The sequence below is a fragment of the Mycteria americana genome, chromosome 3 (genome assembly GCF_035582795.1).
Source record: "Mycteria americana isolate JAX WOST 10 ecotype Jacksonville Zoo and Gardens chromosome 3, USCA_MyAme_1.0, whole genome shotgun sequence".
Taxonomy (NCBI): Eukaryota; Metazoa; Chordata; class Aves; order Ciconiiformes; family Ciconiidae; genus Mycteria; species Mycteria americana.
Window position 1 is genome coordinate 116,319,740 of NC_134367.1, and position 21,654 is coordinate 116,341,393.

The window sequence follows — 21,654 nt, forward strand, 5'->3', positions numbered from 1 at the left end:
AACCGGGCGGGACGCGGGAACCGGGCGGGACGCCCCACCCCGCCGGACCTCGAGTGTAGCAGGGCGGTGCAGCACAGCGGGCGCATGCGCAGGAAAGGGCCGCCCCGCCTTGTGCCGGCCCGCGCAGGCGCAAGGGGCACCGCCCCGCCCCGCTCCCCCGCGGCGACCCTTGCGCCTGCGCGGTGCAGAGGGACGGCGCCATGTTGCCGGAGCGGGCCGGGGGGAGGCGGTGAGCGTTCCGGTGACGGATTCCCTTCCTCTCTCCTCACCCTCCCCTCCCCCGGCCCGGGGGGCTGCGGCCGAGTGGGGCCTCCCCCGGCACCATGAGCGGCGGTGGAGGTGGCGGCGGGCGGGTGTGCGACCTGTCCCGGCGTAACCCCCAGGAGGACTTCGAGCTCATCCAGCGCATCGGCAGCGGCACCTACGGTGACGTCTACAAGGTAGACGCAGCACCGTAGTCCGGGGGTGGGGGTGTTGTCTCTTCCCCCCTCCCACGGTGGTGGGTTCCGTTGCCAAGCAACCGGGTCGGCCCCCCCCCCCCCCCCCCAATCTGAGGGGGGCTTCCGTTGTCAAGCGATCCCCCTTTCCCCCCCGGCCCTGAGGGGGCTCCTGCCGTTGTGGGCGGCAAGGTCGCCCCGCATTCTTCCCCTCTAGCGGAGTCTACCCCGTCGCACCGGCCGCAGTCCTGGTGGGAGCGGGTGGGCTCCCGGCCTGGCCGCCCCCAGCTCCCCTCTGGAGGGACCCTGCCCCCTGCGCCTCTCCCTGTCGTCGGCCTGGCCGCGTCTCTGGCTTGGCCGGCCCGTGCGAAGGGGCGCCCCCGGGGGCCGCGTCGGTGCTTGGGGGCGGCCGGACCCTGCTGGGGGCGTGGGGCTGGCGGTGCAGGACCGCGGCGCTCTCCCGGCTTCCTGCGGCCGCGGAGCCGCCCCGGGAGCCGGTTCTTGCCGCTGCTGGGTGCCGGCTTGGGCGTCTGTTTCACGGGCGGAGGCTGGGGGTCGGCTCCTCTCCAGATCGAGCCGGGAGGCTGTGGGGGTGTGGGAAGTGCACGCTTGCTCGCTCGTTTCCAGCCCAAATATCACTTTAAATCGTGTGCCTGAAGGGCTGTTCATCCCGGCTATTATTTCCGTCTTGGGTGGAAATACCAGTGTTTTGTGCTTGTGTCTCTGTAAAACGTGAGGCTGACCAGTCCGAGGGCAAACTGGGGTGTCAGGAAAAGTGTAGTTAGGATCAGAGTCTTTCATGATCCTGTTCTAACTTCAGAAATGTAGGAAAAGCAAAGCTAAAGCAACAGCAGCCGAACATAAGTTTGGCTTTTTGGGCTTTATAGTGTACTTTTGACATTTTTCTCTGCTCTGCAGCGTATGTTGTTATTTGTGTATCCAGTTGAACTCTTGCCTGATGGGATGTGGCAGCCTGTCCCTCAGGTAGGATGACACTGTTTGTACCTGCTCCTGTTTGGTGACAGAGCAGAGGGGAGAATTGAAGTTTGTCCTGTGCGGCCTGTTGGAAGCATCACTTTAACCGTGTGCTTTCCAAGTGTCTTCTGGTCTGTTTTTGTCATCACAGGGTGGGTGTGTGTGTTTAAGAAAACTTGTATTGGTAGGCAGGACTGTAGGGAAACATTTAGAGCCATTCCACAATTTGAGGTGCACAAAACTGGCGCTGATGCTGCCTTTGACTCTAAGTAAATGCACCTAGAATGAAGTCCTGTTTGGGTTGGGGCGATTTTGGTTTAATCTCAGCTCGCTTAAATGTTATTAAAGTTTTGGGACCTAAATCCTCTTGTTACTGCGCTCTTAGTGTGCTAACTCCCTGCTTTATTAATTGTTTAATTGAAAGGGTTTTTTGTGTTGTTTTCCCCATCTTGCCAGCTTTCTTCGAGTGAGTATTTGTGTACTATGCTGATGTTTTAGTTATCCAAGTCTACTTGCCTTATGCTCTGTTTTTTTGTTTTTCTGGAAACTGTTGTCTTGATGTGCTCAGCTCTATTTCTGTTGCAGTTTTTAACTGACATATTGACTCTGTGATATCTTATCAATCAGATTTGTTTGGTGCTCCGTACATGATTTTGATGGATGTGAATTAGCCAAGTCATCAGTGTTTGTCATTTAATTTTAAGGATGTTACCTCCAACCACAGGTGAATATTTACATTTGCAATACCACTATGCATCTGAAGGCTGTTAAATTTCATTGGTTTTGTCAAGGTGTTCTTGATGATTATCGTACTTACATTGCAGTAGCCTTCAGTTTGGTGCTCTGTGAGTGGCCAGTGTTTGGCACTGCTTGTGACTTTTTTGTTTGAGGCACGGAAGCTCTCTCCTCCCTCGGAGTGGATTTGTTTATGTTTACAATCTGCCTGTGACAGCTGAGAAGAAGGTGATATATCAGGACCAGGCTACACTAGGCTGGTAATATTTATTTCTTCTAGGTGAGAGACAGGTAAGTGCTTTCTGATTACATTGTGGACAGTGTAGGGAAAATGAGATGTGCTTTTCTCCTGGATGGATTATTGCCTGTTTCATTTTGAGGCAAGGTCTTGCCCAAGGTGCCTTCAAAGTGGAGCATGAAAGTAGCCTAAAATAATAATGAAAGCTGGTTACTTTTAATGTGACAAAGAGGAAGTAATATGGTGTGTCATCCACGTGTGAGCTTACTAGGGCTTTATCTTAAATTTGTGAGGAGTTTCATAAAGCCTCTTTCATTTGCTTCATCCTGTCATCTGTAGGTGAACTTTGTGGTTGACGAAATAATTGTGCGAAGTTGAGATTAGCTGTGTGATGATGGTGCTCATCAGTGGTGGGATTTCAGCAGAGTGGATCCAAGCACTGGATGTACTTGGGAAGCTTCAAACTATTCTTTGTAAATTGTGTTTTTTTCCCCCTTAGCAGGGAGAGCCATGTAGGGAGGTGTTTCTGCTGTTAGTAGGTTGGGATTATTGCCTTAATAAGATGACAATCTTGTTATGTTGACATTCTTGCTAAATGCTGACCTTTCTGTAACCTGCTTTTCTGGCGAAGTGCTGAGGAGCTGAAAGCAGAGCAGACTGGCAGCTATTGCCTTGCTCTGTTTTAGTTGAACTGAGCTACAATAGGGCATGGGTTAAATGTTTGAGTTGTTTAAAAAAATAAATTATATATTAAAAAAAAGAAAGCGTCAGAGTCTCTACTCTGGACATCTTAGAATTTGAAGTAAGAGCCCATGGTGCAGACTGAACTACAGAGACACAAAGGGAACAAGGATACAGGTCAGATTGAGATGATCCTGCTGCTATGAGTCCTGCTGTTTAACTGGTACCTGGAAAGGTGCTAGTGCACCACAAGTACGGATTTTTTGGCTTAAAACAATATTTTTATAATTATCTGCCCTCCCACCCAAGTTCAGCTTTCAAAGAGGCCTTGGAGAAGATGATAATGAATGCATCACAAGAAAGGTAATGCGCAACTTGTTCATGCCATTAGCTCTAGAGCCAGATATGCACAGTCAACAATAACTCTTCTAACTAGCACCAGTGCAAGTTTGTTGTAGGAGATGAAGTGTTATCTGAGTTGCTTAGTTCTTAATGTATCCCAGGGACATAAACACTGGACATAACGCTGTTTTCAGTGAGAGTCTGAAAGAGAGATGATGTTTGGGTTTTAAAAATTTGTGGCAACACAGCTTCACTGAAACGATAGATAGCTAAACCGTTAATATTACAAAGTTCTTCTTAGAAGTTGAAGTAAAACACAGGAGTTTAAATCTGTTCCCTTGTCCAGAGATGTCTCCCCTCAAGACTGCTAAAGTTAATGGTGAAACTGAGTTACTGCTTTGTAAGATGGTTGATGGATCCGTAACAAAACATAGACAGATGATCTGCTAGTAGTGTTTTTTTGGAGTTGAATATTCTTGAGTGTTGGATATCACATTTTCATTTGAATGGTTTTGTTTTCTATGTCTCAGTAAACTTACTTGTCAAGTAATTTAGCTTCATCTAAAGTCTAGGTTAGAGACTGATAGCAAAATTGCTTTTCTGATTGCAGTTATATGTCAGGAAAATTCTTGAATTTCACTGTCTGTTTCTGTCAAATATTCTTGTCCAAAATGACATCCGCTAGAAAGGGTGAAAATTAGTTATGCTGTTGTACGAGTCATTTCTGTCTTTCGTGTTTCTGTATTTCACTGTTGCAAAGAATTTAATTGTGTAGGGTGGTCAGCAAAGTGTAAAAGAGGAGTTACGGTTTTTTGGTTGTGAAAAAGAGACACTGTACTGCCCTGTTCAGTTTCAGGAAATATTCCTAGAGTTAAATTAGGTGGTTGCTTAATTTAGTTTGCTCTATGTTTACTCCATCTCTCATTTAGAAAGACTTTTCTGTCTCTTGGTATGAAATTGCCATTCTAATTGTCCCTAGTCCCAGGCCCCCTGTAATTTATGCAATTCTTTTAGGGTCTGGGTTACAAGTGCTGCAAGTGATATTCTGACAGAGACCGTATTAATAATAATGCTATAATTTTCTTGTTTGCCCCCATCCTAATACCTTTGGTTTTAGTAGTAATTGCACATAGATTTGAAGTATATTCTGAGGCGACTATAGGTCCCTTTCTTTTTTTCATACGATTAATTTATATTGCAGCATATCTTAAACCAGAACAATGGTTTTTTTCAATAAAGGTTGAACTTCATTTGCCATCTCCCAGGTCATTCATCTAGTGTGGGTGGACCCTTCCAAAGATTTTCAGCATTTTACTAAAAGAAAGGCCCTTCTTTTACTTTCCTCTTTACTGAAATTCAGATAGTTGTGATAATTAGTGAGATTATTGTTCCTGCAAAGGTATGTTATACCATGTCTGCCTTATTTCAGTTCTTTTTGTCATTTATGGCTTCAGCCAGTTAACAAATGAAGACACAGAACTTGGTAGGGTGTGCTTTGCTTGGTGTCTCATTTTAAAAAAGAAAAAGCCTGATTTTCTGCTCCCCAGCCCTTTGGCATGGGCGTTGGTTTTGGTGAGGGAAGTCATGTATCTACCAGCTCAACTGCTTCATGCTGAAACTCTCAGATTCTGTGGGTATCTCTCGGGAACACCTGGTGACTGTTACTGCTTTCTGCTGTCAACTGTGTTTCGGAGTGTCTGATTTCTGATAGTGCTCCTGTGTGTTGCTGGAAGAGAATGTGTCCAGAACAGACGAACCTGAATTTTGATTAACTCCCATTTTGCAGAGTCCTATGCACAAATCTGTTCTCTCCATGTCCGTGCCCTTGCTCCTCTTTCCTGGGGTGATCCAGTAAGGCATCAATTCTTCTACAGCTTTGCTGCTTCTGAAATATTGAAACTGTGCCTTTTAGTTGTATGCTTCTTTGATAGGCATTTTAAGTCTTCCTTTCTTCTTGATTGACCTTACAGCTGTTGAAGCTCCTTTTGACTTCGATAGGAATAAATGTCTGTGTTTTGAAGGCTCTCTATTTCAGCTTTAATTGTCTTTTGAGACTTGCCAGGGAGGCGGAGAGGGCTGGTTGTTTTGCCATCCTGTATTTACTGCACTTAGTACTACAGGGCTTAGTTTCTGTGACTGTGGTTTCCTTAATCAGTAATCCATGCCTTGTGTAGGGATTTCTGTTTGCCTTAGTTTCAGATCTTTTTGTTTAACATCACCTTTATCAAAACATTGCTTTCTGAAATTGTAGCTGTAGTGTTTTGTAGCTGTATCAGGCCTCCTACCAGAATGTGGAACCTAATTATTTTTAGCATAATTCTTAGTAGTTCAATTCCTGTTAATTACATCTGTGACTTCATAGGATGGGCTGAACTGGTGCAACAGCTCACTGTTGCCTGAGAGGGGCGATTGCCTACCCTGCACCTGGCTGCCTTGCCTACCCTGCACCTGGCTGCCTTGCTGCTTACCTCGCGTTAGCTCTGGCACTTGGCATGATGCCTAAGCTGGCTTGGTTAGCTAACCTGGCAGAAAACTAACCAAAAAAAGGGAGGCAGGTGGGTTTCTGCTGGCCTGGAGAGTTGAAATGGCTGCAGGGGGAGTCCTGTGGGTTTGAGAGAAGCTGAAGGGGAGGACCCTAGGGCTGGAAGCAAGGGGATTGGAAGCCATTTGGGTGCATTTTCCTGTACAGTGGAGCTAATCTGGGTCAGGAAGCCTGTCTGTGCTCTGGGACCAGTTATCCCATGAAGCAGCAACTTTTTTAGAAATCGCTGGTCTGCATTTTGTTCAACAATTCACACAGGAAGTAGTCAAAAGCAGAAGCGCCCTGTTGTTACTGTCTTTGCTTTTTGGCCTAGTTTTTGTTGCAGCATTATACACTTTATAGTACCAGCTTCCATTTGAAGGCCAAATATGAACTTGGCAAGAGATTTACTTCCTTGGACCTTGGATTTTATGTTTATACTGGTTCAGCTGCACAGACCTCTTCTTCTCATGAATCTGCTGTTGTTGCATATATTAGGGGCAGTGCTAAATACTAGCCTTGCTCCTCCTTTTCTTCTTTCCCTTCCTTGTCTTTTCAGACACACACCATGCACGTCTTTTTCTTGGCAGTTGTCTCCTAAATAGAGCCCATCTGAGTACTGCCCCACTCCATTGCTGTTTCCTTTTCTATTTCAGAGTAATTGGGTCTTTCCAGTTGTGAGGCATTTTGGTTAATGAATTTTTGTATAATGCAATGACAACAAACCCTGGATTTTTCTAGCTTTTCTTTCTAGTGGGTGGCAGTTTTTTAAACAGCATTTTGATCTGATATCCTATGGTTGTCACAGAGACACTAGTAATTATTTCCTGTTTAATTAGGTAGTGCTTCTCCAGCTTGACTTAGTAGTTGGTGGATTTTTTTTAAACACCTCCTCAGATGTGGCAATCTAGATATCTGGAAGCGTATCATTCTTTTAGCTACTGGTAGAATGAGGATGTCTAGATGGTTTTCCAGAGCAGACATGGTATAAATGCTGTAGACATTTAGTAAAGTGACTGCGTGTAAATGCAGGCATTGTAGGCCAATTTTTGCTTCTGGAAAACCTGTGTAACGCATTCCCATTGACATAGTGAAACCTGCATTTGAAGGAATTAGTTGCAGGCTCCTGCTCATGGAAACAGGGATAGGAGGAAAAGCTCTTGGCTATTGCTGTTAACCTCATCATCAGAAAGGCTGGGAGTTACAGCACTTAAAGTGCAAGTGGAAACAAAAACGAATGTGTGTTTTCTTACATGAGCCCCTCTGAAATTTTTGGTTGTGTTTGCCAACTCAAAAATACTTTTTTGAAATTTTTCTTCAGCCAGCTACTCCTTATTGATGCTCTAATCTCAAAACCCGTAAGTAATTGGCAACTTTAGTGTGATTACGCTAAATGAAAGCATAAGGCAGTGTCCTTGACATACTGAGCTATTGTATGGTACGTATGCATGCACCCTCAAAGTAAGAGTTGGAGCCAGCTCCAACCCATGTTGTACCGTATGCAGTACTTCAGTCTTTCTCCGTCTCTCATTCATGTGAGCTTAGGCAAGGAATTGTTTCATAACTGATGATTTCAAAGGTATTTGATGAGATCTAGTAAAACATCTTAGGGGTACTGAATCCTCATCCTTATCCTTTGCAAGGAACCCTTGTGGCACCACAATCAGAAAAGTCTCTTTTTTTATATATTCAGATTAACAAAGGCAGTTGATACTCTTACTTGTGGCAAGACCTTCAATGCTAATAACCCAAATGAAATAAGATGCAAAGTGATAACTTATTCAGATCATCAACTTCAAGTCATGTTTTCTTAAGTAACAATTCATGCCCTTCAGGAGCTGGTAGCCTGCTGTTCCTGAAGGCATTGGTGACCTGCATTAAATCAGATTTTGCTCCTCCTTTCTGGCTTTCATGAGCCCAGGCTGACACTGGTCCAGAGAATGGCCAGCTGGCCAAACAGCCCCACTACTGCTGGTGTTGAAGAAAGGAAGCAATGCCGAAGCTGAAGGTGAAAAGACATGTTTGTTCTTTCCTGCCCATGATTTTCAACAGTTGTTCAGCATCCTGTTCTCCAAATAAGAAATCCCTTTGTGATGGGAGGGGGCTGAATCAGCCACAAGGTGTGGAGAGCGTAGGTTTGGCAAGGCTGGCTGCTGCTCGGACCCTATGCCTTTGGCTGGGCTTTTGCATGTCCTGCTCCAGATGTACCTATAGATGTATCTGTAGATTTGCCTGTCTACTACTGATAATTTTTTGGCATCATATTTGTGACCGGTATCCTCATATGTTTTAATTAGATTTGTTCCAAAATTATGTTTTAATTAGATTTGTTCTGAAATTGTCACTAGCTCCTACCCACCTTCTTTCTTGGCTTTTGATGCCATAGCATTCTGCAGAGTGTAGTGACCTATGGAGCCATAGTCTGAGAAACAAATTTCTGACAGCTGAACACAGTATTGTTAAAAAGAAATAAAAGAAAAGCAATTTTTCAAACATTTTTTGCTAGACTAGCAATGTCCCTAAAGCCTGTGAAATTTCTTCAGCTTGGCTTGCACATCCCAGCTGCATGCAGGATGCATAACTTCAGGATCTCCTCACTTGTATCCACTACAGTCGTGTCTCATTGATTGTCTTGCTAGTACAAGTTGCCCCCAAACAGGTCTTTAAGTATTAACAAGACTCCCTGATGAGCTCAACTCTTTGTTAAAGCTTTAGTAATTTTTCTTGTTAATCTTGAAGGTTAAAAAATGCCAACCTTTGATTTGTGAATGTCTTGCCTCTGTGTTTGTTTCTTACTATGAAAAGAATGTGTTGGGTAAAGAAATGAGTAAAAATCTTCGTGGCACCACGGAAGCATGAGCTTTCTCATGTATTGCCTTCATTCTGTGGTACAGATAAAAGGAACTCCTATTTTTGCTGTTCTTAATGTCTTTGCGTCTTTGTTCCACCATACAGTGATGAGTGGAGACCCTGCTACCATCGGTGGGATGGGCCAATAATGACTTACAAGGAAGGCTGCCAGAGAAAATTCCTTTTTTAACCATTCTTTCTGCAATCTGTCTATCAAGTTTGGACTACTCTTTGACTTTTATAGGATTCCCCCGGTCTCAGGATCTATCCATAACTGTCTGCCTGCAAATTACTTGCAAATGCCAGTACTCCCAGCATTGCAGAAGAGCATTGCCACACCAAGGAACAGTGAGGGGTTTGAGATTGGCTGTGCTAGGAATGACCTGGGTAGATCTCTAGACACCGGAGTACACTCTGCATTTATTTCCAGACTTTATTGCTGGCTATTTTTTATAGTCTTAGGGCTTTTTTTCCCCTCCATTTGTGGTTCCACAACCACCTCTCAAGCTGCCCTGTTAAAAATCAATACCATACAGTATTTGGTGAGTCTCATGGCCTTGCAAAACAGTCCTGCAAATCAATTTATTTTAAAAAAAAAAAAAAAAAGGTGGTTCATATCTTGGAGAGGGGATCTCAATAAAAGGTGTGAGCCCTTGAGCCCCTGAAGTGACTTAAATTAGACCATTAGCCACTATAAAGGTGGGCACCTATCTGCATCATTAAATTCTGTAATTCTGACCTTTTTTGATTTGAAAGCGTATAGGGGAAAAGGCAAAAACAGGACTGGTCTCATCTTTTGTGCCCTGTGTAGGGGGTAGAGTGGGCACAGCATTCAGTGCAGTGGTGGTCCAGCACAATGCAGCTCTGGGTATCAAGAGTCCCCTGGGGAGAGGAGAGGCGAGGCTGTAGCTGAGCATCCTTCAGGAGCTGCTGCTTCCGTGCTGGGGAGCAGCTTTGCTGCCCTCTCCCCATAGCTGGGTGCAGGGGCACGGAAGTATCCCGAAAGCACTGGGCAAATGCCTCCCCGGTTATCAATTAGTAGGCACATGCAACAGTTCTAGAAGAGAAATTATTATTGTCATAATTTATGTTGCTTCTTAATGGCTTTTTAAAAATTTAGTGTTCTTGGTTACTCAGTAGCGCATAAGCTTTAGCATGACAGAGCCCCGTACAAAATGCAATTAAGCTGCTGAGTAATTGCTGCTGAAGTTGGCCACAGAGCTGCTGTGTATACGAGGGCAATGCTTTCTATCTCTTTTGTTGCTGGCTTGTTTTCTTCGCACCCTTGCAGCAAGGGGAGGATGCTGGTGCTGGCGGAGAGCAAGGACCAAGGGGCACGTAGTGAAATGAGCAGGAAGCATTGCATTGCTCTCGTGGGAGTCTTGGAAGCAGTCACGTACGCTGCAGGGTGCAGCCCTTGATGCTCCCTGGGCCCTGCTTGTCTGCTGTGAGATCCGTGCATGTTAGAACTGCTTTGCAGTCGGTATCTCAGTAGTTGGTTTGTTATGGAATTTAAAACAGAAGTACAGCATGGTGGAGGACTTTGGTAATTTAGGACTGTTGTGTGGCAGCGCAGGGTTTCATGAGCATACTTAAGGCTTCAGATCTCAGTACAAATTAGCTGCCTAATAGGGTTTTTTGAGATAGCTTGCTTTGTTGTTAGAAAAGAAATCCAGGAGGAGAAGTTTTGTTGGAAGAGGGCTTCCTACAAACGTGTACTGGAGAAGAGCATGCTAGCTACAGAATTCTTGCTGTTGGGTTCACTGTCATTAAGCATAGATGTGGATTATTTTAAATACATGTTTTGGGTATAACATAACTCAATAATGATGCTTATCAAGTGCAAATATATGTTGTAAGCCCAATAAAAAAATAAATGCATGGTGTATCTGGAAAAAAAATTTCCAGCCTTGCATGAAACGTAAATATACAAGATGTTTTAATTTATTGGCTCTTCCTGACATTAGTTTTGCTTAAAAAAAACCAAAAACCCCAGCAAGTGGTCTCACTGTTTTAGACCTTGTGTATCTCAGTTGCTGTTTCACTCCATGTTGTCAGAGAATGTCGAGTTGAGAATGCAGAGCTGATTGCTGTGTTCTGCTCTCTAAATATTCTTTTTTTTTTTTTTTTTTGGTAGGCTCGAAATGTCAACACGGGTGAGCTAGCAGCAATTAAAGTAATAAAACTAGAACCAGGTAAGTGTTTCTTAACTGAAATAGGCCACAGAAACTAAATATTTCCATGCTTAAGATACAATTGTGCAAAATCAATTGAGTCCACTTATTGAAAGAAGGGATGACTGTTGCCTTTTAGCATAGGACAAAATACACTGTTCTAGGAACTAACAGGCATGATAAGCAAGGTGTGAGAGGAAAAAATGTAACTGGAGAACAGTTAAAGGGAAGCTGACTCAACTTTCAGTGAGAGTTGTGTTTTTTTTTTTTTCTTCAGTACTATGTTTTCATCTCATGTGGTACAAAAACCTGTATAGAACAAAAGAAATGAGGAAGATAGCAAGGCAGAAAACACACCTGGAGAGAGTGCGGAGAAATAAAAAGAAGGAAGGGTGTAAATAAAAGGGTGTAAAATAAAAGGGAGAAATAAAAAGAAGGAAGGATGTAATAATAGGTGACCATTAGTATCCAGGACCTGAGTACATTTCCTGAAATTCTCTTGGAGACTCTGATGAAGACATCATTGTATGCTAGATTTGTGCTTGAACTGTGCCTGTGTTGTGATTGCACAAAGTACATATGCTCTACAGATCAGGTATCAGCCTGCAAGTGCTGTTCTATTAGTATGGCGAGACTTGTTGAAGGAGAGTACGGTAATCTGGGAAGCAAAACGTCCAGACTTTTTGTTTAACTTGTAACTGTTGGTGTTGCATTTTAAGATGTAATGTTGGGGAGGGACATATTTTCACTGCTACCTGGTTTGATCCTTAAGGTCTATGCAGGCAAGAAGGGAAAGAAGTTGCTACTTTCTTCCATTTTTTTCTCTTCCAATTCTGGAAATGATTAGAAATGTTGCATTTATATAATGCATGGACATTTAAAAAAAAAAAAATTCAAGACAGGGCAGTATATTACCATGTAGTTCCAAAAGCGTATGTTCATCACACTTCTTTTATTCCTAGTCAAAGTTGTGGTCTCAGATTCTCTTGTCTAGTTTTACTGCTTTGGCTTTTCATGTCAGTTCCTGTTGCCGGAGTACTTTAGCTGTGCACGACGTGGGTTACCAGTCCAGCTAAGACGAGCAGTTGTGCTGTGTCTCCCTGTGGAACTGTAAAGATAAAACAAGGAAGGAGACTTGTGTCGTGGGGAAAGAACCATAGCACTCAGCAGACTCAGATGATGTCAGCCTTTAAAATAATGCAACTTTTTACTTACTTGACTGCTTCCACTCTCAAAAGTATGAAGTGACTTGGTTGAAAAGAGTGTTGTATGGGTTGTACTGAGTAAGACTCAGAGGATTGTGCTGTGTGTGTTCGCTGAGCTGTGGACAGAGCCTGGGGTTGCACTGCAGCTGGGGAAACTTGCCCTTGTGCTGTGTTGATGGGGCCAACAACTGGCATCTTGCAGCTGAATCAAGTATTTGTGGCAGCCTTTGGCTACCTGAGTGGTGCCCAGGGAATGTGCTTTAGCTGCCCTCTGTTTGCTCAGCAAGCTCAGTTTCTCTCTGTGGTTGCCACTTCCAGTTGCAGCAGAGGCTTGACTCACAGCTTCAGACAGGCAGTATCCATGTTCCAGAAGTGTGGCACTGGCTTTCTTTGCAAGTCTTGCAGCTTAGGGGAGAGTGCGAAGGGTAAGGGTGAATAATGTTTAGGCACTTCCTCTAAAGCTTACGCTACTTTATGATTTTGGATGTAGTGAAAACACTGGTCAAACACTGGAGAAATTGTGTCCTTTCACAGAGACACCTGTCTGTATGTGAAAACAATTTCTCGTTTGCTCTTCAGTGTTTGCAGGTTTAAAGGTCTAGCCAGGATACAGCAAGCCATCAGCAATACAGCATGGGTAGTAGACAGTCTGTTGTGATGTTAACTTGCAGCATGTGGTTTAAAATTTGCTTTTCGGTAAATGAAATACATGTGAATATTGGGTTTCTGGTTAAAAAGTCCCAAATGGTAGGTCACCAGTATGTTGAAGTCTTGGGAGAAACTTAAACCATATTTTCTTAGATAATAGCTTGGCCAGTTCTCTTGGAATTTGTTGTGTTACATTTGAAATTTATTAACAGCCATATTTGAGATGTGATTTTGGGTTGCCACGATTGGTAAATATGAGCTTAGTGTCTGTATTCAACTTTTTAGACAGTAGCTTTGGCTTCTGGTTGAAAAGCTCTTCTGCGTTATGCAGAAGTGTGCTACAGCAGTACACGAAAAGGAGAGTTTTGACAAACTTTGCATTTTCCTGTTTCTTCAACTTGCTTGTAGACTCTCTTAAGATATTAATGAAGTTAAATGGTTATTTTAGGCCTTCAGGCTTCTTTTACCTATGAAGTCCTTGAGGTGAGTAAGAATGAGTTGTTTTTTGTGAACTGTGTATATCTAGTAACTAAACACACTTCAGAAGAACTTCTTTAGAAATAAAATACCAGACTAGCTATGATTTGCCCTTAGGACTGAAGAAATTTCAAAGGAGCCCCAGTGTAAGATACTGAACAGCAAAGGAGCATTTGACATGTATTTCTTTAAAAAAAAAAAAAAAAAATCTAATGGGTGTTGAACATGTGGCCAATAATAGCAAAGTTTTGTCATCTTTTTAAGAACCTGGGCTATTGGCAGGACATATGCAAATGGACACAGTGGGGTCTTGTGGGGAAAGTAAAGACTAGAAAGAGCTATGGCCAATATCATAAGAGGTATCAGATAGCAGATGTGAGGTCCATCTGGCCCAGAATAAAATTTCTTAAGAATATAGTTACTTATTGCTAAGCCCTTGCTAATAAATATTGATTTACAGCTGCTTTATATGTCTGTGAAACTGGCAGATAATTAGTTTTAATTACTCAAAATGTTTATTTTATAAACATGTACTGAAAGTCTAGTTGAGATGGGAGTATGAGCCAGGCCAATGAAAATATTCATTCTTCTGCTTTTCAGGAGAAGATTTTGCTGTTGTGCAGCAGGAAATCATTATGATGAAAGACTGTAAACATCCAAACATTGTTGCTTATTTTGGCAGCTATCTCAGGTACAGTTTCTTTTGCTCACTTAAAAATGCCTCTCTATCTCCTTGTAAAGTACAGGTCTATAAGGTGACTTTGGCAAAATATAATTTATCAAAGAAGTATTATCCACTTATATATTTTTTTCATTTAACTTAAAATCTACTCTGTTTACTACAGTGTCTCTCTGTAAATAATGTGTCTCTTAGCAAAATCTTTCAGTGACGATATAGTCATGTTTCCTTGGAAATGAGTTGTCATTTAAAAGCTTTGAATTTAATACATAAATGGAAAGTTAAGCAGAAGTATGACAAGTATGAAGAAAGAGTCTGTGTATATAGTATCTTTTAAATTAGTTTCAGTAAAATGTCTCTTACATTTGCAAAACTTTGAGAAGTATAAGTATTGCATAATACAGATAGAGTTCTCAGAAATGTTCTGGCTTAATTTTACATGCCAACACCAGTTGTCTGAGAACTCAACATTGAATGTTATGGGGAAATAAGGAGGAAAAAAATTGGTTTTTTTCCTTGCTTAAGAGTAGTAGTGCTATGTTAAGCTTTAAAGATAATTTCATACTGAAGTATCTAAGGGTGTAAACCATGCAGCCTTTAAAAAACCCGCTGGTGACTTGTGTTTTGGAGTTGTTTTGAAATCTAAAAATGATTACTATTTTAGCTCTTTTATCTTTGTTTTTTTCTCTGCAGCTGCAGAGTTGTTTAGGACACAATGTAGTATTTGTAAATTGTTCTGACTCACTATTCTTTTGTGTAATTTCTTTCGTGAGGTATTAGGCTTACTTGTTACAAGTACAGTAAACTTGTACTCCATACAAAGTTTCAGTATTTGGAAAATTTCTAATAATGTTTGCTATTATGATTCTTATGTTGTTCATCCTGGCAAATGTTTTATGCTAGATATAGCAGTTGCTTGATATTCAAGGGCTAGACATTTTAATGCTGGATTTCATGAACCTAATGTTGTCATACTTTTAGGCATATCGTACCATGTAATAAAAAGCTTTTAAAAGGCTCTGAGAAGTTGTGATGCTCTTTATGGCAGAGGCTTCTCGTTCTTTTTGGGTATTTACATATCTTCTGTCTGCTTGGGGACAATAGAGGTGGGACATGACACCTCTGTGTGTTGTGAAGGTTGCTAGACCCTATTCATAATGGGAAGGTGCCAAGTTGAGTTACTTGTATGTGTACTAGACTTCAGCAACTCCAGCTGAAGTTCTCCATGATGGCTATCTGCTGCAGCCAAAAGCTTTTCAGCAATATCGGCCAAGTGCTTTTCAATTGGGGGTGGGAAGATATAGGTGGTATTTTCTCAAGAAGAATCTTGGAACATGAAAGCCTTTCAACAAAAAATTACCATCTTTGAAGCAGGAATATATGACAGAATTTGGGTCTTGTATTTGGAGTGCATCTTTTCCTTTTAAAAATCCTTTCAGATTTGACCAAGCTATCTTCTGAAATACTGCATTTCTTTTACTTTCATTCTAGCTCAGCTAGAGCTTGGGAAATCCCAGTTACTGTTTCTTTTCTAGCAGCAGTGTCTGGTTTGCTGCATGTTTGCAGTGCTACAGAAGAGCTAACACGTGCTCCTTGGCTTGCTTGGCTGTTGTTGAGCATTCCTTGTTTTGCTCTGGGGTGAACTGGGACAGGATGTTGAAATGGCAGGTGTGGAGCGCTTTGTGGTGCTCTTAGTGACCTTGATGCTGAACGTCTGCGTAGTTGGAGCAAACTGAAATTGGACAAGTTGAATCTGCATAGAGCTTGGAGGCAGTGTTGGGGAAGAGAGAAAGTTCTGGCAAGAAATACTAGAGGAGAAGGAGAGGTCTCATGCAGAAGCTCATCTGGCTAATGCTTCAGCTGAAGAGTTTCTTCTCCCTGCCTCTTGTATGCAGTGTCCTGAATAGCCCTGGATGCTCACTGAAATCATGTTTTATTACTGGTGGGCTTCATTGCATCTTTCTCAGTATGAGTATCTTGTTAGCTTTTGTCTGATGAGTGAAAAGTATTGCATGCTGACAGATGTGATTCAAGTCAATAGAATCTGTGTTTTGAATCATGTTTGCTTTACAGTTCACTTTTCAAAGGTCTTGTAGTGGAAAAGCTGGTCATATTAGTACTCCCTAGACATAGTTTGATGTGGAGCGTGAGGGAAATTTCCAAGAGCAAATGTATTTTGAGAATAAGACTAAGGAGAAATGCACTGAAAGTATGAGAATGAAGAGGAAAGCAAGCCGTTGACTAGCCCATTAGATGAACACCATCTGCATGCTACGCTGAGTGAGGTCGGGAGTGTGTGATTGTGTACTGCTTGCATTATCGTGTATACATGTGCAGGAAGGGATCAAAGTCTGAAGATAAAATCAACAAGCCATGCTGTTCTGGCATCCCATATCTTGAAGGGTGCTCGTCTTGGCAGCCTGAATGCTTTTTTAATGCCAAGCTGGTTTGTGAGAGCTGCATTATGCACAAGTTTGTGCGGGTGTGCATACAGATAGAGTGTGTGTACATGTAGGGACTTGGTATTCCAAACTAGGAGTGTCTGCACTTCAGTTTTGAATGTTTAAGGTTAATTTGAAGATTAACCTAAATTGTATGTTACTTGCATTCTGTGCAGTACTGGAAGGCTTTTTCTTGTGCATGAACAGTCAATTCTTAAGGCTGCTACATATCTCAAAGGCATGTTAAAATTTTTTTGAGAATTTGTGGAGTTACTAGTCTGTTTGACAGCAGCTTACGAATTGTCAGGTGGTAAAGTTCCAAGGGATCTTGTGATCTCCTAAAGGCAGTATTTGGAAGCTCCATGTTATGGTGACTAAGCTTCTTAAATAGATGTTGCATATTCTGAAAGTTGTGTGGCTGGGACCACATAGTGTCCCACTCTCCTGTCGTACCTCCTTAATCTTCCTCCCAACCTCAAAGCCTGCCTTTGTTTGGGAAGAGAGCACCTTTTTGTACGTTAAGATGTTCTCCACTGCACGTGATTACTTTATTTGTACCTGTCTGCAGTACTGGGAAGGAAGTTGTGTCGACATTTTTCTTGATGTGTGACATTGTCTGGCATGCTCCACAAACCTGAAAGTCATTGTCGTAAACCTTTTCAGAAGACAAATTTAGAAGAAAGAAGTAAGTGAGGAATGGCAGAATGGGGCTCTGCAGTACTGTTGAAGTTACCCTGAGCTGTTTTTCTAGCATAGGAACTTCTGACCAGGATGTGATGTTTCCATTTGTGTTTGTTTCTGGAGGCGAGATTATTTGCATTGTAGAAGCACTGACAAATGTATCCAGTTGTCTTACCAGCTGCTTCTTTTAACTAGTTGTAGTGGGAACAGATTGCATAGTATAACTAATAAAAGCTGTTTCTGATGACTTTTTAAGATTTCATGTGAAAACAGACTGTGAACAAATATTGTTGCATTCAGCTTTCTTTAAAATTTTTAGATTGAAATGGTGCCTCTTCTCATGATGCTGTATTCATGCTGGGGATGCTTTTTCTTTAAAAAACGGTTTTCCTCTTGTCTCAGGGTATCAAAATATACCTTTGTAGACCCAGAATTAAATTTTGGCAAATATAGTATATATTTGGCACTCTTGCTTGGTCCCCTCCCCTTGGTTTGGTGCAGTGCTTCTCTTTTGTCTGGGCAATCGAATGCCTGTCTTTGAGGCCTCTCATTGTCTGACCTTTTGTTTTCCAAGTATCTTTCAGTGCTAAGAACAATAAGAAAAATACCATCATCCTATACTGGTCATTTATCAGCATATTGTTCTCCATGCTTTTCTTCTGTTTACATATGGATTTTGCTGTTAGCCTAGGTGTTAAGTTGCAGACACTAAATGATACTGTTGATCCTGTTTTGTTTGCTGTGCTTGCCATATGCTCTGCAGACACAGACAACTATGTACACTGTTACTGTTGATTTACATGGATCTTCACCTGTCTCAAAGCACTTAGGCACAGTAATAAAAGGCTAGATAGCAAATTAGAAATGCAATCTCCTCTTTTGATCCTCTTATGTTTTTTCCTTTTCTGTAGGGCTTTTCCGCACTGGGAAGTTAATGCCTAGTAAGTGAAGGTGTGAATTTACAGCACTTAGCTACTTCATGTCTCTTGCGGGTGCTCTGCTGCTGTCCCAAGGCTGCTGGGGTTGTCCTGGCTTTTTCCCACTTCTACACTGCTGCTGCTGTTGGCATCAAACAGGATTCAGCCACATGAGAGAGAGTGGCTTTCATGAGCCCAGTGACCCCAAAAGTGTTCCTGTCTGAGTCCTGCATCACTGTGGGGAATAAACAAGGGACTTGCAGATGTCTGTCTTTTCAGTGCTTCTTTCTCGCTCGTGTTCCCCTGCTGCCATTGCTAATTCTGTTTTTTTCACAGGTAGTCACATTGCTTCTGTGTCTGAACGTGATCAGTTATTTCGGTGGAAAGCCTTCATATTATTTCAAGCAATGCTTTAATTAACCCCTAGAAATGTATGGAGTTAACAGCCAGGGACTTCCGTTGCTTAAAACCTCTGTAATGCCTGAAAAATACCTTTCCCACCACTAGAGGAAGCAGCTGGGGTGTAGCTTTGAGGACCATGTGGACTATGGACATTAAAGGGACTATGATGGACATTATGGACTATGATCCAAGACAGGCAGTTCTTCCTTGGAACAGCAGCTATTCTAGCTGTTACCTGCTGGTGAAAAATACTTGCAATTTGCAGCTCAGGGGATAAGCTCAGCACTTACACCATTGCCTTGCAAAACAATTCCACAAATGTTGGCATTGCCCACAGAAGTGTCTCAGCTATTCTAACAGAGCCTTATGAATGCAAGAAACGCAAGACTAGGGGTCATGGTCAAGCTGCAGGACAATCATCAGTCTTTCCTTTGGTTGTCCTGTGTCCCAGTCTGCCCTAAGGTAGCTGTATGCGATTTTTCTTTCCTGTGTGTTTTGAGGGCCAAGAATGACTAGGCAAGTCCCAGATCCAAAATGCCTTGCTGCAGCCACACGTGGTACATCTGCCTTACCAGTGAAAATTACTAAGTGAAAATAGTGTTCATAATAGAAGATACCTTTGAATCCTTCAGCCCGTTGTCTATTCTTGGAAAGCACCTTTTATGGAGGTATAGTGAGTCAAACTGAATTGATTCCCTTAGTAAGAGGAATCTAAAGAACTTCCCTCTGACCCCTGCCACCAAAAATATCCCTAGGTATTTTTGAGGAAAAAGACTTCATCTGAGAAGGCACTTACCCACAGCATGGGCTCCACTCTGCCTAGCTTTGACTAAAGCACTAGGGTTTCACTCCATTTGTTGTGAAAGAAATTGACTTGAGAGATATCCCTAGGGCTTTTTGTTTTGGGTTTGTTTCTTTTTTTGTTTGTTTGTGTTAATTCCTCTGCTCTGAAAAAAGTGGAGGAGAAGTGAAAATGAGGAAGAAATAAGAACCTACATCTGTCTTACCTCTATTCTCAGTAAAAATACATTTCGTTTTTATAGTAGACCTTGAACAAAAATCAGTGTGCACATTTCACTAATACTGTTTCTATTACTCAATAAACCCTGGAATATTCTGGGTATTTCAGTAGTTACTATTTTGACAGTGAAGTATCACATAAAGATTAAATCATATTCATTATTTGACTCGTATTTTTCATAATACAGAGCTTGTTATGTTGTGCTTTATAATGTTTGAGTCCTCTGACTTATCTTTTATAGGTGCTGTTTTCAAATATGACAGCTAATGACTGGTTTTGTTCACTTTTTTAGACGAGACAAGCTATGGATTTGCATGGAGTTTTGTGGAGGTGGCTCTCTACAGGATATTTATCATGGTACGTCAAGACTGTAACTCCTTAAAATCTAAGTAAAGCATATTTTAAAAAATGGAGATGATTACAGTGTTTTGGAATCAGAGAAGAGGAATCCTAAATTTAGTATCCATAATAATCCATTGAAGGTCAGTTTTAGCTTATGTATTTACATAATTGGTTGGGTTTGGTTTTTTTAAATGAAATTAGCTATAGTGGGGTTTTTGTGAGCAGCAGAAGTTATTTCCTTCCTTCAGTAGCTCATATACCCATCACGACTTTTCAAAGGCTGTAAAATTAGACAATATTGTATTGTAAAAATAAAAGATTTATATCCTCATGTGCTGTCTTCATAGCCATTTTGTTTCAGAGCTTTTGAACTTTGCTTTAGTATAATCTATACCACTGCCTACAGATACCTAGATAAGTGGATTGATTAGCATGGATGCTCTTGTCCTTTGTAAACAGTGATCTTTTGTATGTTTGTATAGCAGTAGTGCCATGAGGGTGTCTTTTTTTTTTTTTTTTTTTATGCTGTATGTATGACATATGAAAAGCAAGGGTGGCCTATATATTTGCTTTAGGCTTAGGTGCAATGAGTGGTCAAAGAAACAAGGGGCATGTGTGAATCTATTACATAAAGAGAGGATCTTGACTGCTAGTTTTCAAGAGACAAAATCAAGGGGTCTTGTTGATACTTTACATTTTTGCTAGTGTTGATAAAAAGTATCTTGTCTAATAAGCTTTGTTATGTAGAACACCTGTAGAGTAGGAAATGAGCTCATGCCACATAAATGCCTGAACAGATGTTGTACAGGAGCGATTTCCTGTTGCAGCTGATTTTTAGCTTCTCTGCTGGTAGTTAGAGTGGAAGCTTCTTTTCTGATCTTAATTATGTTTCAAAGGGTCTTATTCGAATTGAACTATAGGCCTCTGTAATCTTCAGTAATTTAAGTTAATCAGAATGAAATTTCTCAAAATAAACATACATGCCTAGAAGTTAGGTACTCTGGGTACTAATATATTTAGTTTTATGCAGGTTTGGAGCTTTTCTTTCAGAAAAGGGAAGATGGATCTAGACCTGTTTTGAAGATATATATTGCATGATACTAATTTATATTATGGTTGTGGGTTTTGTAGAAGCTAAGCAGTTAGGTGCTTAAATCTTGTTTCATTTTTAACTCCCTACTTCTTCAGTTTCCTTTGAGAAACCCCATCCAACTTTTCTATTTGTTTTCTCTGTAAAATCTGAGAAACCTGCAGTGAGGACTGCATTTCCGAATCTTAAAACTCTTGAATTTCTGGATCAGAGTCCAGTGACTGGGGACAAGTCACAGGCGATGCCTTGCTTGCTGTTCAGTGTTTGGTTCACATATTTGTTCAGAATTTAATTGTTTTCCTTTAAGAGACTTGAGTGAAGTGGGACCCTGGAGGGGAGACGAAGGCTTCTCCTTCCCTTGGGAAGCTGCTGAGCCTGCTTAGAGGGAGAGTTTGAGAAGGTGCATGGTGTGGCAGGCCCAGGAGCAACAGTGCTGGTAGCTCATGCAGAAAAGGGTTGAGAAGCTGCAGAGAGCAGGTTGCATGGCTGTAGGGAAGAGAGAGCAGGTTGCATGGCAGTGGGGAGGACGGAAGGAGAGAGCAGGTTGCAAAGGGTAGAAGGAACTTCCTAAGGCTCAAAGGGGACTGAGCAGGTTTGCTGCAGCTCTGCATCACTGGATTGGAAGTCCAGCCCTGCATAGAAGGACATAGTGGGTTTATGCAGGGAAAGAGTTGTGCTTAAGCTGCTGCTTCTGTTTCTTTTTCCTCTTAATTACTTTGAGATTTATATATGGATGGAGTTAGTAGTTTCCATTCCAATGGGACTAGCAATTTTTGAGTTTAAGAAAATGTTTGGTGG

At 41.9% G+C, this 21,654-nt stretch overlaps 1 protein-coding gene across 10 annotated transcripts in view; it reads left to right on the plus strand.

The window, feature by feature from the left end:
* The first annotated feature begins 174 nt into the window (after positions 1-174).
* Positions 175-21,654, plus strand: part of MAP4K3 (mitogen-activated protein kinase kinase kinase kinase 3) — a 90,022-nt gene continuing 68,542 nt past the window's right edge. For 6 of the 10 annotated variants that reach the window (XR_012774895.1, XM_075496709.1, XM_075496710.1 and 3 more), the window contains exons 1-4: positions 175-440; positions 10,917-10,974; positions 13,884-13,974; positions 19,717-19,781. Coding sequence is in view for 8 of the 10 variants with exons in the window: in XM_075496709.1 (XP_075352824.1) it covers positions 324-440; positions 10,917-10,974; positions 13,884-13,974; positions 19,717-19,781 (331 nt within the window). In the remaining 2 variants the exon portion in view is untranslated. Of the gene's footprint in view, positions 441-10,916; positions 10,975-13,883; positions 13,975-19,716; positions 19,782-21,654 lie in introns of those variants that run through there. The other 4 variants (XM_075496715.1, XM_075496717.1, XM_075496716.1 and 1 more) reach the window with 4 other exon arrangements.